This window comes from Cygnus atratus, chromosome 1 (assembly GCF_013377495.2).
Source record: "Cygnus atratus isolate AKBS03 ecotype Queensland, Australia chromosome 1, CAtr_DNAZoo_HiC_assembly, whole genome shotgun sequence".
Classification (NCBI taxonomy): domain Eukaryota; kingdom Metazoa; phylum Chordata; class Aves; order Anseriformes; family Anatidae; genus Cygnus; species Cygnus atratus.
In genome coordinates, this window is record NC_066362.1 from 43,285,461 (window position 1) to 43,301,054 (window position 15,594).

General features: G+C 58.8%; 1 protein-coding gene across 3 annotated transcripts; it reads right to left on the minus strand.

Annotated features, from left to right (window-relative positions):
- Window positions 1–4,064: 4,064 nt before the first annotated feature.
- TNFRSF13C (TNF receptor superfamily member 13C) lies at window positions 4,065–7,634 on the minus strand. 3 transcript variants are annotated; one of them, XM_035544227.1, is made up of 3 exons: window positions 7,415–7,634; window positions 6,967–7,203; window positions 4,065–6,260 (listed from the first exon to the last, which is right to left on the minus strand). In XM_035544227.1, exons 1-3 carry the CDS (start codon window positions 7,542–7,544, stop codon window positions 5,938–5,940), a joined length of 690 nt encoding a protein of 229 aa, XP_035400120.1. In that variant the 5' UTR covers window positions 7,545–7,634; the 3' UTR covers window positions 4,065–5,937. The 3 variants fall into 3 exon arrangements, with proteins under 3 accessions (XP_035400120.1, XP_035400121.1, XP_035400122.1); XM_035544228.1 differs by having other exon boundaries at window positions 4,095–6,260; window positions 6,967–7,164; window positions 7,415–7,576; XM_035544229.1 differs by having other exon boundaries at window positions 4,096–6,260; window positions 6,967–7,161.
- Window positions 7,635–15,594: the final 7,960 nt, after the last annotated feature.

Below are 15,594 nucleotides of genomic sequence, written 5' to 3' on the forward strand. Positions count from 1 at the left end.
AGTCCTGGGGGGGAGCGGAGCTGGTGGGGGCAGAGGCTGGGACGCAGAGGGGACACATCGGGGACACAGAGGGGACACAGAGGGGACACAGAGAGGACACAGAGGGGATGCTGTCCCAGGCCAGCACCAACCTCCCCCGGCCGTGTCCATCGCGTCCAGGAGCCGAGTCCCCTCACGCTCCCATTTCCACCCGTGTTTCGGTGTGCCACAGCAACATCTCAATCCCAAGGGACTCCTGGAGCATCCCCGCAGCGCCGCTGCCGTGCCCCTGCCCCGTGGCTGTTTGCACCCTGGGGTCTTGGTACCTCTGCACCCTGACTGCTCCCAGTCCAAAACACGCGAGCGGCCCCCGCGCGGCTGGTCACTGCTGCCTTTGCCTGCTGGGAACCGCTTGCTTTGTTGCAAGGACCTTTTGCAAATGTTAATGCTTTCCTTTCGCTGGAGAGCTCTGCGGATGATCTGCCAGAACGGATTTCACACGCTTCTCCTAAAATTATGCCCTTTGCTTTCCCGGCGCTGGAGACGAAGCGGAGCCCGGCGTGCCGGCGGCATGCGAGGAGCGCGGCTCGCTGCTGCACGGGCGGCAGAGCGGGGCTGAGCCCTGGCCGGGTGGGCTCTCCTGGAGCCCACCGCTGCTTGCACACAGTCCCTGCAGCACCTGCAGTCACCTCCTGCATTGCCAACCCCGCCGGGAGCAGGACGGGGATGTACCTGGTGGGCACTGGCTGCCCCCGTGCTCTGCACCTCCGTGGGGACCCCTGGTGCATGTCCCACATCCCCGGGGGGCTGCCCTCGCTCTGTCTGGGCTGGGGGTGATTCCTGACCCCCAAGGCGTGTGTGTGGATGTGTGTTACAGGGAGCTTGCCGTTACCCCTGCAGCCACCCTGAGCTGTAAATGAGGACATTCAGGGTTTGCCCTCCCCCGGCAGGAGCCCCCCCACGTATTCATATTGGGAAGTGCAGTGGAGGGATCCAGACCCAGCCCTGTCCTCCCCGGCAGTGAGCAGCTACTTGCGAATATCGTGGCTGTGGTTAGAGCTGGTTTAATACATCTTAAATGACTCATTGGGGAATTTTTATTTTTTTTTTATTTTTTTTTTATTAGTAACTCGCAGTGTCACTACAGGGCACGAAGTTTGCTTCGCTGAGCTTGTTTCCCTGCTTCTTGGCAGAGATAAGTACGTGAGGAGCCGGAGAGTGAACGAGAAGCCCACGGAGGACGTCACCAGGGAGCACGGCGAGCAGCGTGCCTCACCTTCCTCCCATCCCAGCACACTCGGGAGGGAAGCACGCGCCGCTCTCCTCCATTGCCGCCTCCATTGATGGTCCTGGGCGACCAGTGGTGCTGACAGGGGACTGGTGACAACGATCCCCCAGCGGACACCCCCGGGGTTGCTCCTCGCGTCCCACCGGCTGCAGAAGCCGAGCCTCCCAGCTAGGGAAAACAGCGCTAAAAAAAAAATGGAAACTTACCCGAGTTTATCAGCAGAGCCGCATTTAAAGCACCTGCTATAAAATTTCCCCGACTTCACGGAGCAGTGCACAGCCTGGTGATTCCCACCGCCGGTACCATTGTTGTCAAAGAATAAGAATTACAATATTTCTGGTGGAGGAGGGAGGCGTCCCTCTACGTGTCGCCGCCGCTGTGAGCTCCTATTTGAATTGCTAAACCCAGCTCGGTCTCGGCCGCAGCTTTTGCTTGCAGGTGCCTTCATGCTGGAGCTTCACCCGTCGGGGGAGCGGGGAGGGGGGTCAGGAAAGGACGGGGGAACCTCCCGAAAAAATCCCACGCGCTCTTCTTCCCCGTCCCCTGCTTGCACAGTGCGTGGGGTACGGGCTGAGAGCGTCGTGCCTTGGCCCCCGGCACCCTGTGGGGTTTTTCCCCGGGGTGCCCCGGCCCCGCAGCCCAGCTGTGCTCTGTCCCCGCTCCCTCCTGTGCGGGTGCCGCCACCCGCCATCGATCCGGGCCCAGAATAGCTCCCGCCAGCAGCCGGCCGACGCCGCAGCCGCCACGGGAAGGGCACGGTGATGTCCCCCTCCTCGCCCCGCAGCCCCCCGCGGCTGGCGGCGGCGCTGGGTGTGCTGGAGGTGAGGGAGAAGGGAAATAGGGTAACGCGGGTGGAAGAGGGAGGATGCAAGGGAGGGGCTGTGAGAGGTGCTGCCGGCACCGGCTGCCCCACCGGAGGGGCTGGAGGACTTTGGGCAGCTGCTGGAGGCAGATCCTCTTCTGCTCCTCACCACTTCTGCCCCGCTTCCAGTTCGATTTCCATTCCCACTGCCACTCCGCTTTCACTCCACTTCTACTTCCACTCCATTTCCAGTCCCATTTCCATTTCCACTCCACTTATATTTCCATTTCCACTTCTATTTTCACTTCCACTTCCATTCCCATTCCCATTTATTCTCCATTTCCATTTCCATCCACTCCCACTATCCCCTGAGACCCCCCCAAGATGTGCTGGGGCTGCAGCATCGCTTTGTCACCCCCACCTCCCACCCAGCCCTGCCGGTGTGCACCAAGGAGCCAGGATCTGCCCCCTCCCGTGCACACCCCTCTCTCCCGACCTGAGGTGGCTTTTCTCTGGGCTGCTTTTCCTGCCGAGAAGAACTCCCCAGGCTGCTGGGGGCACTTCTGCACGGTTTTGTCCTGTGGGGAACAGTGCGCTAGGAGTTGGAATGAAAAGAGGCAGCTTGGGGCTTTTTCTTTTCATTTTTTTTTTCTTTCCCTGGGCACAGCCTTGGGGATGCATGCGGAGAACCAGAGCTTCTCTGGAGCCGTGTCTGAGGACCTGACCCATGCTCCGTGCCCACTGGCACAGCCCTGGAAGCCACAAGCCTTCGGCGATGAGATGAGATGAAATTCTTGCAGACCTCCCCCCCGTGTGTCCCCTGGCTGCACCCAGTGGCATTAGGGGTGGGTGGCATGGCCCAGGGGAGCCCCCAGAACCAGTGAGGAAGGAGCTGGGGCGAAGGGTTTGGAGGGGCTGGATCCAGGGGGTGACCCACTCTGTGCAGTGGGTACCCCGTTTCAGCATCTCCCTGGGTGCCCTTTTGGAAGCCACGTGGGACCAAAGCGATCCTGACACCGAGTAAAGGAAATGGAGGCTGATTTAAGTTGAGTGGTTTTTTTGTGTGTTGGCTGTTTTTTGTTTTTTGTTTTTAATTCTTTCCTTAAGTGCGAACACCATCTGGCTCCCCGAACTCTGTCAGCGCTTCCAGTCCCGAGGCGGCTTCGCTCTTCCTAATTACTGTCATTACGCGGTGGGGCAGTGATTAGGGACGGATGCTGACGAGCGGCGTCAGGAAGGCCGCGTCCCCCCGACAGACTCAGCCCACGGAGCCGGGCAGCCTCTTCTCCTCAGCCACTTCGGGGAAGAGCGGAAAACAGACGGGGGGCCTTTTCCAGCTGGGGACCTTTGCGTTTGGTTGGAAGGGGCATTTCGTTATCCAGCGGGGGCAAGGGGAGGCCGGGGGGCAGGAGGGCAGCCAGCAATGACCTCTGAGGCGGGTGGGAGAACGCAGAACTCCCCCGTGGGGTGGCACTGCCACCAGGTGGCTGTCACCCCCAGGTGACACCGGCAGCCCTTCAGGCACCCATGTGTGTCCTCTGGGGCTCCCCACACCGCCCCACTGCTGGTGGGGAGCACAACCACTGAGCGCCCAGCCGGCAGGAGCTTTGGGGGGCTGAGGGCAGGGGTACGTCGAGCTGGGGCAGCTGCAGCCACGGGTGAAAGAGCAGGAGACGAAACCTGCTGGGGCTTTCCCCAGGCTTTCCCCCCACACTGCTCGCTCTGAAATCCTGGGTCCCCCCCACGGCAGGTGAGGCCCGGCCTTGGCAGCCTTTCAAGGAACCAAGGCAGGAGGCCGGGAGGCCAGAGGGAAACCCAGCCTCTGCCCCATGGGGGAAGCGAGAAACTGCCATGGGAAGGCACCGGGGGCTGCAGGAGGGCTCCCAGGAGAGGGGCTCCACTTTATGCTCTTGTTTCTCTCCTTTCCCTGGGCTGTCCCGAGAAGCAGATGCATCGTGATGCACCTGAAGAAGTAAGAGCAGGAGCCCCCACCTCAGCAGGAAGAGTTGTGTTTTTTTTTTTTTTCAGCAGGATTTTTACATGGTTTCCTTTTCCAAACCACCACATTGGTGTGGGGTGGATGCCGCACACACAGGGCTCAGCTGTGAAAACAGGAATGGGATGCACGACAGTCCCACCCCCGCCGCCTCCTGTCCCGTTCTCCGTGAAGCAGGTTGCTCTGCCTCCCACGAGCACGCCCTCTGCCTGTGCCAAAACGTCCCCAGCCAGGCACGGGCTGGTTGCCAAAGCGCTTGGGTTTGTTTGTTCCCCAAACCAGGCGTGCAAAGGTTGCATCCCCCAGTGACGGGGACGCATCGTGTCTTGAACTGCGTTGGGCATTAGCCGGATCAAGGCTCAGCCCAGCCGGTGCTTTTAGATTTGGGAGAGGACTTGTGGTGAAAAATTTGGTCCCTCGTGCCCTGCAGCAGCTCCTGTGGTTCCCCTGATGGGGTGAAGGCAGTGAAACCAGCTCCAGCTCCAGGCCAGGAGAGAAGGGGGGCATCACCCTCTAACGGCACGTGGTCCTGCACCCCAGAAGAGCCAACATTACCCGGCACAGTCACTGGTCAATCCCACCACGGTCTGCAGACCTACGTGGTCCATTGGGTGAGCACGGCAATGTCCTCCAACATCTGAATACCACAGTAGAGAGGAGAGCACTCCAGGTGGGGCGTGATGCTGGCTCCAGCCCTGATCCATTGATGGTGACATCGGGTGCCAGAACCGGTGGTGGATCGGGAGCAAAGCTGGAATCATTGAATGGAGCTCATCCCGCACTAATGACTTCATTTCCAAATCTTCTTGTACAGGCAAGCCACCAGCATGTGTGTGAACAAGGCCATCGACGGAGAGCTGCCTTGGACCAGTGCTGCTGGTCAATTCTCGTGCACAGCAACCCCCCGGAGACACGCACATAAATTAAGTCATCCCTCCTACGCTCACATCACTCCCTGCCTGGTTCTGTGCAGCATGGAAACATCCATCACTGTGAGTCCTGTCACCACGAGTGACATGCGGTATTTTTGCAGCCACCGTGAGCTGAAGCAATGGTTGTCTGGGGCCATCATGACAAGTTCCTGCGGCCAGCGCTCCTCTCGACCAGCAGTCTCCATTGCCTGCCCCTGGTCCTCGCTGACTTCAGTCACCGTAGCTTGGAGCAAAGACAGATTTCCCCATCCTCCTTCCCTCACTCCCTGCTTGGAAAGGCGAACTCACTTCCCATCCCCAGGGCACCCAGATGCAGAGGGGGGGGGTCCCACCACTGCCCGCGGGTGCCTGCTGCCACACAAGAGCACCCCGAGGGAGTGGGGACCTGGGTGTCACCGCGAGCAGGAGATAGGAAGGCAGGACTGTGCATGGAGAAGATGCTGGATGAGCTTTGCTCGATTTGGCCCCAAGACTCATTTTATTGAGATCAGGAGCAAAAAATTGAGATAATGGCGATGGGATTTCATCCTAACATACCCCTGCTTCCCCCCTTTCTGGTCATCCAGTCCTGTGTCCCTACAAATCCCCCCACCAGCAGCAGACCCATCCGGGCTCCCCAGTTCACCCACACCTGCACTATGGCAGCCTGGCAGAAGGCAGAGCAGTCCCCGCGATGCTCCCTCCTCACTGGCCACATCCCTGCCTCCTCCAGACAGCACCACTACGCCACGGCAGCTATCAGTAACTCGGCATAGATCCTTAGACTTCCTCTGGCAATTACAGGCACGGAATCCACAAAAATGGCAAAGTGGCAAAAGTGACAAATGGCAAAGCCCAGTTCTGGTGCAGCTCAGGTCCACACAAGGCCTTGCCCGCCTGGGGAAGGGCTCTGGCTGGCTGCAGGGGGCAGCTGGAGAGCCCCAGCCCCGTTTCCCATCCGTCACGGTCTCTCCTCGCCCATGCAGTCCTGGGTGGTTTTGGTGGTGACCAAGGCGGTGGCGCCCAGCTCAGTGGCCGGCAGCGGGAAGCCGTGGCCGTGCTCCTCGTGGTGGGGCCAGGTGGCGGCCAGCAGCACCATGTCGCGCTCGACATCGCCCTGGCAGCACGGCCGCCGCTTTGCACTGTCCCTCCCAGGCGGCCCCGGCGCCTTCAGGCCTCCGTTGAGGTGAGGGCAGGGGCCCCGCGCCGGGTCGACCTCCCCCTCCGGAGCAGCGAAGTCTGGGTAACCAGGGCTGGGCAGGGGGCCGGTTTCACCCAGGCTTTCTGAGAGAAGGGCAAGAGAAGGGGTTAGGACAGAGATCTCCTCCCTATTTCTCCTTAAACGCTGCTTCGTAGCGCTTTTTTCCCCCCCAGAGCGTAATTGGGGAAGCGCAGCTGCGCACTTGCACCTCGAGTCTCCCGTGAGCCCATGCTGGCGGTGAGCAACCGGCCCGGCCGCTTCCCTCTTAAAAATAGACTTGTTTACAGCAGCACGCGGCCCTGCGCTGCCCCACGCTGGATTTCTCCCTCCCCTTTCATTTCTGACATTGTTGCCGGGTGTCCCCCGTGAGGCACCATGGCCTCACCCCCTGGAAATGCCCTGTGGGGAGAGGCACGACCCCGTCCCTCGCCCCATCTCGGGTGCCTTTGGGGACACCCCTGCGAGATGCTCAGTGCCCTGGGATCTCACTGATGGGGGATGGCTCCAACACCATCACCCCTTTGGGGTGGCAGCGTCACGCACGTGTAGGAGGGTGCTGGGAACTCCGAGCAGGGTGCTCAGTGTGGGACCCCATTCGCGTGACTCCTGCCATGTGCGGAGTCCTTCACACATTGCCTTCTGGTAGCAGGGCAGAGGACCAGACTTTGGTGCACCCCACTGACGAGCTGGGACATGAGTGGGACAGTGTCATCTGAGATGACACAGGGCCAGCAGGGACCTGCTTTGGGGAGCTGGGGACTGGGACAGAGTGAGCACGAGGTTTCCTACCTTTGGCCTCCTGCTCCGTCTTCCTACTCTTCCTCCTCTGCTTCCTCGCCTTGCAGGCCAAGAGGCCGCAGAGGGCGGCCAGAACCAGGAGGAGCACCACCAGCGTGGGGACCCCGAAGGTCAGGAGGGTGCTGGGCAGGTCCACGGAGGGCAGGGTGGGCGGCGGAGCTGAGGTGGACGCCACGTGGACGGGCTCTGCTGTGGTGCGAAACGCCGGCGGGGTCAGGAGGGAGAGAGCTGGGGTGAGGGGCAGAGGGCGGTGGCGTTACCCACCAGGCCTCCCGGTCTCCGGATTTGGTGGTGGAGAGAGAAGGAGCGGGACCTTCATCGCTGTCCACCTCCTAGCCCCATCACCACCACCATCCGCAGGAGAAGGTTCCCTCCAGCCCAACCCCAGGGTGTCCTCCAACCCCTTTGCCCGCCACCGCCCAGCCCCGGCCGCCCTTACTTGCGTTGTCCTTGAAGAGGTCGGAGCACCTCACGCAGAACCTGGTCAGGGGGTCAAAGCACTGCGAGGGGAGGCAGGAGGCGATGGCGTCTGCTTTTCCCAATGAGGACATGGCCGAGTGCTCCCGCATGGCGCAGCGCAGAGCGGCTGCCCGAGTGTGAAATCGCCGAGCCCCGGGGCGGGTGGCAGAGGGAGATGCAGTCTGTCGAGCCGCCTCGGCTCCCTTGGGGCTCCGGTCGCTGCGCTTCCCCCGGGGCGGATCTTCGCTGGGGAGGAGGAGGGTGCACACTGAAGCCCTACCCCTGGCCGCCCGTGCAATGCACTATCCAAGAAGCCCTCTCCTCCAAAACACGCTGCCAAAATCCCTGCGGCCTCTGGTGCGCCTCCCAGTCCCAGCCGTATGCTGCCCCCAGCCCCTGCAGCTCCCTTGCCTGCCAGAGAAAAGCCCCTCACCGGGGTGGGCTGCGCCTCTCTGAAATCTACCCCGGCCTCCGGCATCGGGGTATTTGCTGGTCTCCCCTTGGTGAAGCCTGTGTGTGGTGGTTTTATCCGTGGTGGGCCCTGTGTCCACGTGAGTGTGGGGCAGAAATCACAGGCTCAGGTGGTGCGGTTCACTCCAGGACTGACACAAAAAGGCCGAACTTGCTCACTGCATCCCGTGCTAGACCCTTGGCACGGAGCCTCCAAGCCCTTTGGCACCATGTCCTGTTCCTCAGGGGTTCAGAGCTGGTCCTGCTCTCAGTGACTGCCCAGGGCATGAACAAAGCCAGTCCCACCAGGCAGGTCATGTCCCATACCCTTGGAGGGGACTAAATACTCTGTGAAGGGCCTTGGGTTTTCCTAATCTTGAGCAGGAGAGATTTCCTGCCACCACATGTATGTCAAATCCTGGCGTCTGGGATCTGAAGCAGATAAGCGATTGATTTCAGCACTGCAGGTGGCTCTGCTCCATCCTTACTAAACAAGCACCACGTCCCCCTTTCCTTCACCCCACGGGAAGGAGAGGGACCCTTGTGGCCACTTTGCAGGCCTGCTCCCACTGAAGGAAGCGCCACAGCCGCCTGCCCTGTCAAGCCCCTCACCTCGCTGCAGCCCGTGGGCTCCTCCCAGCGTGGCCACGGCATCTCGTCTGGGCGAGTGAAAGTCATGACCAAAACCAGTCGCTGCCCACCAGCACAGTGATTTCACTTCCCCTTACGCCACCGCTGGGCCCGGCCACTGCCTCGCTCGCCCTTGCACGCGCGCACGTGTGCGTGCACGGCCGTGCCGCTCCGCTCCTCCATTCTCCTCCGAGGAGCGTGGCCCCAGCCGCGGTGACTCAGTTCTTCCACCTCGGCCTTACTCAAATGAAAACTCCCCGAGCATGCAGAGCGCTTCTCTCTCTCTTGCTTCGAGGCTGCAAGTGCCAGGCGCAGCGGTGAACTCGGCACCCTCTGCCTCGCTGCTGCTGCAGGCACCCACAGGTGCTGCTTCACTGCCTCGCCGCATGAACCGCCAGGGCTTGTGCCTCCCGTGAGGTATTTTTCCTGTGAAGTGGTAAAATTGGCTGTGCCCTTCTGGTTTCCGGGGGGCTGAGGGTGTTCAGAGCACACAGCTGATTCCCCACTGGTGTCTGGGGGACCTGTGGGCATTTAGGGCCAGCACCCGAGAGGCGGCTTGGTAGTGTGGGGAGCTCTCTGCAACTCCTTCCTGCTCCCTTCCCGCCCCGTCTGCTCCCACCCGGGCCAGGGAGATGATGTTTGAACTCACACATAGCAGGGCTTACTCATGGAGAAAATCACCGCTGACTTTCCCGGCAGCGCTCACGTGTGACCAGCGCGCCCAGGGCTCCCCGCACCGGCCCCCACTGCCTCCCGCGCCTCCGCCTCTCTGGCCCCCGTAGCAGCATCGCTTTTGGAGTAGGAAAAGTTGAGGCTCAGCGGCTGGTTAGTGTTATGGAGTGCTCACATCTAAAGGCTGAATACGCTTGATAATAGCACAAATGCATAATTAAAGAGCAGGAAAAATGACTCACTGGATAAGGAAATGCGCTTTTCGTATCTTCTCTGCAAACGAAAGCCCCAGGAGCTTGGGAGCCTAGCTAACCAAATGGTTTTATTAAACAAATAAACCAGCAAAAAATATCAAAAGAGCGATTTAGGCGTTATGCCTCAATACTGGAGCCAGAGAATGCTCAATCCCTGCCGCCACCTGCCCCAGACATGCAGGAGGGGGGCTGCCCATGGCCGGGATCGTCCCGCCAGCCCCATGGAGAGCCCACGAGCAGCACGGGCAGCACGCACAGCCCGGGGAGCAATGGCAGGCCTTTGTCCCACACGTGGGGAACGGGTCCCACATGTGGGGAACGGGTCCCACGTGAGCGGTTCCTCCAGCCTCACGGTGGGTGAAGTGACTCACACGTGCGAGCAGCACTGGCTGCATCAGAAAATATCCACCGAAAGTTCACCTTGTGCTTGTGTGTGCCGGAAACCCAAAGACGTGTTGATCGCAGAGGCTGCTAGGTGTTTATCTGGCAGACCCGGCAACTTCGGGACGAACCTCTAACACAATGCACCAGGCAACCCTAAGCAATGAAAACTGTGCTCTGGGGAGGTTTGGGCTGGAGCCGACCCCGCAGCAGCTCTGCACAGCTGGGGAGGGGGCCCCAGAGCCAGACCCACTGAGGGTCACGTTTGCCCTTCATCCTTGCCCCAGCAGCGAGGGGCACGGAGCTGGTCTGGAAGCCAAAGCTGAGCTAAGCAGCCCAGATTGAATTTTGCATAGCACTTACGTGTGGCCAGCTACCTGCGGGAGTTTCAGGCTCACACACGGGAAGAGTTCGGTGAATACATTTGACTAGCAGATCACCCTGGGAAAATAAGCGTGCTCCCACAAATGATTCCAAACCAGAAGAAATGATGTTTGCCCAGGGAACTAATTTGCTGGCAGGGTGCATCAGGGTCCCGCCACACATGGACACTTATCTTTGGGTAGGTGCAAGGATGGCCTCCCAGACCCCTGCCAGCATCTTTGGTTTTGGCTGCTGCCCCGTCACCCGTGAGCTGCTGAGCCCCGGCGCAGCACGGCAGCATTGGCTGCGGGCTGCGGGACGGTCAGATGCCAAACTCAAGCTGGTTTCAGCCCCACAGCGCTGCCACGAGCTGCCGCGCTGCGAGAGGAGAGAGCTGCACGTGTTTGGGCATGAGCCCGGGATGAGAGGCAGGGAAGCGAGCGGCCGCCGCACTGAAACGGGCCCCGCAGCAGCGAGCTTGTCACCGCCGCATGGCCAGCCGCGAGGCTCCGGCTGACAGCATCCCCTCTCCTCCCTCTCCAGACAGCAGCACCAGTGCCCGGCTGCCTTTCATGGTTCTGCGCTCGTATCTTGTGCTCCCCACCCGAGCCAGTACCCCCAGCAACACAGGGATCAATTGCCACAGGGTGTGGGCTTATAAGAACCATGCAGCCATACAGCATCCTCCCCCCCTCTCCCAAAATGCAGAGGATGAGGACAGATACAGCTTTTTAGCCCTCTAATCATCTTGTCTCTGAGCTAGATAACCAGGACTGTAAATCCCTGGTGATAATCGCAGACACCATGCCTGCAAGCTCTCCCCCGGACCATTCATTTCGCTTGATGATGCTTTAAAGAGACATCTAATGAGGATAATCTGATTCAAATCCCCTTTGCTTTTGGGTAAGCAGAGCAATTTAGTCCCCCTCAAACTCCTTCTTCCCCCATGGCTCTCTTTATTTCCCCTTCTCATATGAATCATTCTGGGGTTTCCTTTGCTCTTTGCATTGCTATTTTGATTCTTTGATATGACCACCGCAATCAGCATTCACTCTGTTTAGAACCTAATTAGCATGAAATCAGATTCACTTTTTACTCACATCCTCCTGGCACTACGATGCTGGCCAGTGCTTCGGCTCTCACTTAGGGTGCAGGAACATCGCAGCCTGCTTACGAACCTCCCTCCTTACCTGATTAGATCAGAAGCACTCAGAGGAGAGCCGCACGCTCAGCCCGGCAATCGAGCCGAGCTTTGCGAAGGGGGGAAGGTCTCAATCACGCTCAGCTTTCAGCGCAGAGCAGATGGCGAACGTACCGACTCTATAATTTATAGGACACCATCACTATGTATTAGTCCCATGCAGTGGCTGAGCTAAGCCAAACCGCGTGGGGAGCAGCCTGGCGCAGGTGAGAGCCCACGTGCAGCGGGGCTGGGGAAAGCGCGAGCCCAGAGCATGGGACGTGACGCCCCGGAGGGGTTACCCCGACCAGGACAAACGCTACGCAGCCCACCAACCCGTCTTCAAAGTAGGTCAGCATTATGCAACAGCTGCACACAAGCAGCTCCGCTCCGTTTCCCCGGGGAGCAGAAAACAGGAGGGAGAACTGCTCAGGACGGGCACGTCAGGTTACAACATGGGAACCAGGGGATGGAAGAGAGTAAGACAGAGCACCAGGTAGTAAAATTGCTCTCTGCAAAGCGAGGCGAAGGCTGCTGGAACACTCATACAAGGAAACGCCATGCTGTTCCCAGAGCTTCACCAGCTCTGAAGCCTTTGATCCGCTGCTCAGCATAGCAGCAAGAGGCCCTGAGTCGTGGGGAGGGCGAGGATTAGTTAGGCAACGCCGGCACATGGCTGCGAAGAGAGGTTCTCGGCTGCAGCAAGAGCCACAGGTAGTTACAGTCGGAGCCCAGCTGAACGCAGCGCGGGCTCCACATCTGTCAGCTCTGCGCGAGTTAGAAGAGGGAACAGGGCAGGGGAAAACAACCGCGTACGTTCGTGCTGGGGCGATGCCAACACTGCTGTGACATCGGGGCAAGCAGCCAGCACAAAGGGTGGAGAGAGCTGTGAGCTGACTGCTGCCGATAACGAGTGTCTCACAGGTCCCCCAGCCTCAGTCAGTACCTGAGGGCATGGAAAGGAAGGAAAATACACCAAATTGCCAAAAATCGGGGGGAGCCTCTGTGGTGTGTTCAACAATCTGGGCTTTTTAGGCATTGCCAGCGCTCACCACAACGCTTCTGCCTGGCTCCTGCACTCAAACCACCCGCCCTCGAGCGCGGTGTTTCAGCTCCCCGGGCACAGCTCACTGCGGCACGGCGGTGATAGTGGGAGGATGCGGACGACAGAGGACACAGCAGCCCCCGCACCACAGCGGGGGCCCTGTTTCCCAAGGGGAGGCGGCTTCTCGCTTTGTTTTCATCCTCACCCCACCTCAGTGCTCCTTCCTGTGACGTGCAGAGCCCCCGGGGCTCTCGTGCCCAGCCCGCAGCTGCACCTGGGCCGGCGGTGGGGAGGCGCACGTATGTAAAGCACGGGCTCCTTCACACACCGCTGACTTCCGCCTGCCAAGGACACGACGGGGCAGGGGGACATCCACAGCTCCTTCCAGGGCTGCTTGCAGGGCTAGACGTGTCACACAAGCCCCTCGCGATGTGGTGAGCCCGAGGGGGACCGCAGCACCGTGGCATATGGCAGCTCCTCCTGCAGCTCGCGTGCCACGAGCCCGCGCTGCTCAGCTGTGGGGGCTTCTGGGCAAGTCCCATCGCCCCTTAAGTCCCCGCATCCCACCGCTCCGGCTCATCACATCCAAGCTGGCCCGAGGGGATCCGTCCCGCTTAGCATCGCCGCGCCGTATTAATATTTAACGGTGAGAGAGAGCCAGAGACTTTGATTTCTCCCCCCCCCAGCCAGCTCAAGGAGAACTCGGCTGCGCGGGGAATTTCAGTGCTTCAGAAGGTGGGTTTGCCCCAGTTCGCAACAAAACTCAGCCATGCTGCAAGGCCCTGTGAGAAGGAAGAGAGCCTGGTGTCAGCCTCTCCGCTGCAGGGGCGGGTGGCAAGGGGCAGACACGTCTGAGCTCAGGAGGGTCCCACCAAGCCCCCCTTTACCTTCCCCCAGAGCTGCAGCAAACACCGACCTCAGCTCATCAGGGGAGCACTGTTCTGTATTTGTAACCCCAAGGACACCAAAACACGGTGCCAATGTCAACTCACTCCCATCGTGGAGGACACGGCTCCTGCTTTACGGGCAGTGCCAGCAAGGCACAGTGACTTTTAACACACATGCCCAGAGCCATGCAAGAAATCACATCCACGGAGGCAAAGTGAGCCCGGCGTTTCTGCTCCGGCTCTGGGCTGTGCCAGCCCTTGCTTTCTCTTGCATACAAATCACTTTCCCCAGCAGTGAAGGACAGCTGGTCACCGAACGGGTGGGAAACAGAGACCACTTGGCCTGCAGGGGACATGACGGGGGGCCTGGGCCTGCCCAGGGAGACAGAAGAGCGGGGACATCCAGGTTCAGCCAGAGCAAATATTAGGGGTGGCCTTGAGTCTAGATCTCTACCACCAGTTTCAAGGCTTGAGGGCAGGCAAATCACCAGGGCTGGGTTTATCTCCGATGGCTGTTGCAGGACAGAGATCATTTACTCCAGGCCCCGTATCAGCACACGGGCTCTCCCCCCGACAGTACAGACCGGGCACACCACGTGTCTTGCTGCACCTAAAAGTTGGTCTGATTTAAGTGCTGGTGCTGCAAAGCCAGCAAGAAAAGCTTCTCTTGGAAAACCTGGGCTAACAGAGAGCTATAATCCAGACAGATAATGCTAACCATGCTGATTTGTGCTGAAATCTCTTAGCACCTCCATAAGCAGCTTGGCTAGCATGGTGAGGATACAAAATCTTGCTCCTGTGGGTCATGCTGCTGTAGCAGGAGGGCCCCCGTTAGTTTCACTCAGCTCCACCAGCTCAAAAGCACTGCTTCACCAAAGCTTACTTCAGTGCTACTGGTATAAGTCCTACTGTACTAATTAAACTCCTTTCACACTAATTTTGCTGATGCACAGCTGACAAACAAAAACATCCACAAATTGAAGTAGTCAAACTGGCAAAGCTGAGTACTTTTGCCAGAGAGAGAGGGGGATTTCTTTTAGTACATCTCCAAACAGATAGGGAACTGAGGCACAGAGAGATGAAGAGAAAAAAAACTCCAAAATATTTCTGTTAGTTTAGATTTTAGCCAGCTGGACAAGGTCTTTCATGATGTTCAAACACAACAGAACCCAAGTGACTAGCCTTAATTCAACTTCAGGCCCTCCATGTGCCTGACCACAGTCCAAACACTACTTTCACAAGACCTTTATCAAACATTAGCACTGGCTACCCCGTCTAGATGAAAGGTATCCTCAGCTGCCTCGTCTGCTCTGCTTTGTTATGTCCTGTCTAAACTAATAGCTGACAGTTCCTAGAGGTATTTACACAGTTGTAGCTGTAGCTTTAGATGTGTCCCAACTACTTTCGGTTGTAAAACATGATGGACCTGAGACACAGTGTCATAGTCTTAGATACGCTCCACTTCCCCTGCCAGTTCTATTAAAGACTTTTTCCTAAGAGTAAGAAAAATATTTGCCCCAAGGTGAAGCGAGATGTTGCTCTTAAGGAACTAGCTTTTATTTTGTACCAGCTAGGACTCAGCCACCTGTAGCCAGCACAAACAGCATCTTTCTCCTTTAGAAGTGGTAGGAGAAAAATTCTGTATCTAACACAGCGATGGAAAACAACCCACAAGGTTTGAAGGTGCTGGACAGTAGCGCACCGGGGTTGCGTTCCGGGCGAACCAAAGAAAGTTTCGTTTTCACCAGTTAAGAAAGCACAGCCAGAGAAATCACTCCTGAGGCTGATGCCAGTAGTTATCAGAGGCAACCGGAGCGTGGCCTAGGTGGCGGAAGTCTCCCTGCCCTACAGCAGTTGCAGAGGACACGAAAGACTCGTTCATTTTTCGTTCTGTGCCGCAGGCCTCCCCTCCCCTCCCCCAGGCTGCACCTGCACGTCGAGAGCGAATCGAAACCAGTCTATTCTGAACCACGGTCTCATTTTATTTTGAGGGACCCAAAGTGAGAGCGAGGCCGAGCCGGCACAGCCAACGGAGAAACCGGTCTTTCGGCGCCATTGCCCCTCTCCGGTGGCGCAGTCGTAGCAAGCAGTGGCAGCGGTGCAGCACTAGGCTCCGTCCTTCCTACGTGGCCATGAGTGTTTGCACATCTTTCTCCGCTGGGTTTTAGCCAGAGTCCGGCCCTTTTGGACTCCGTAACACAGCTGACTGGTTCAGCTCCTTTGTTCCAGCTGACAACCAATGTTGCGTGTCCTCTGAGCAAGGAGACAGGCTTTGTGCCTTGCTGGGCTGTCTTTGCA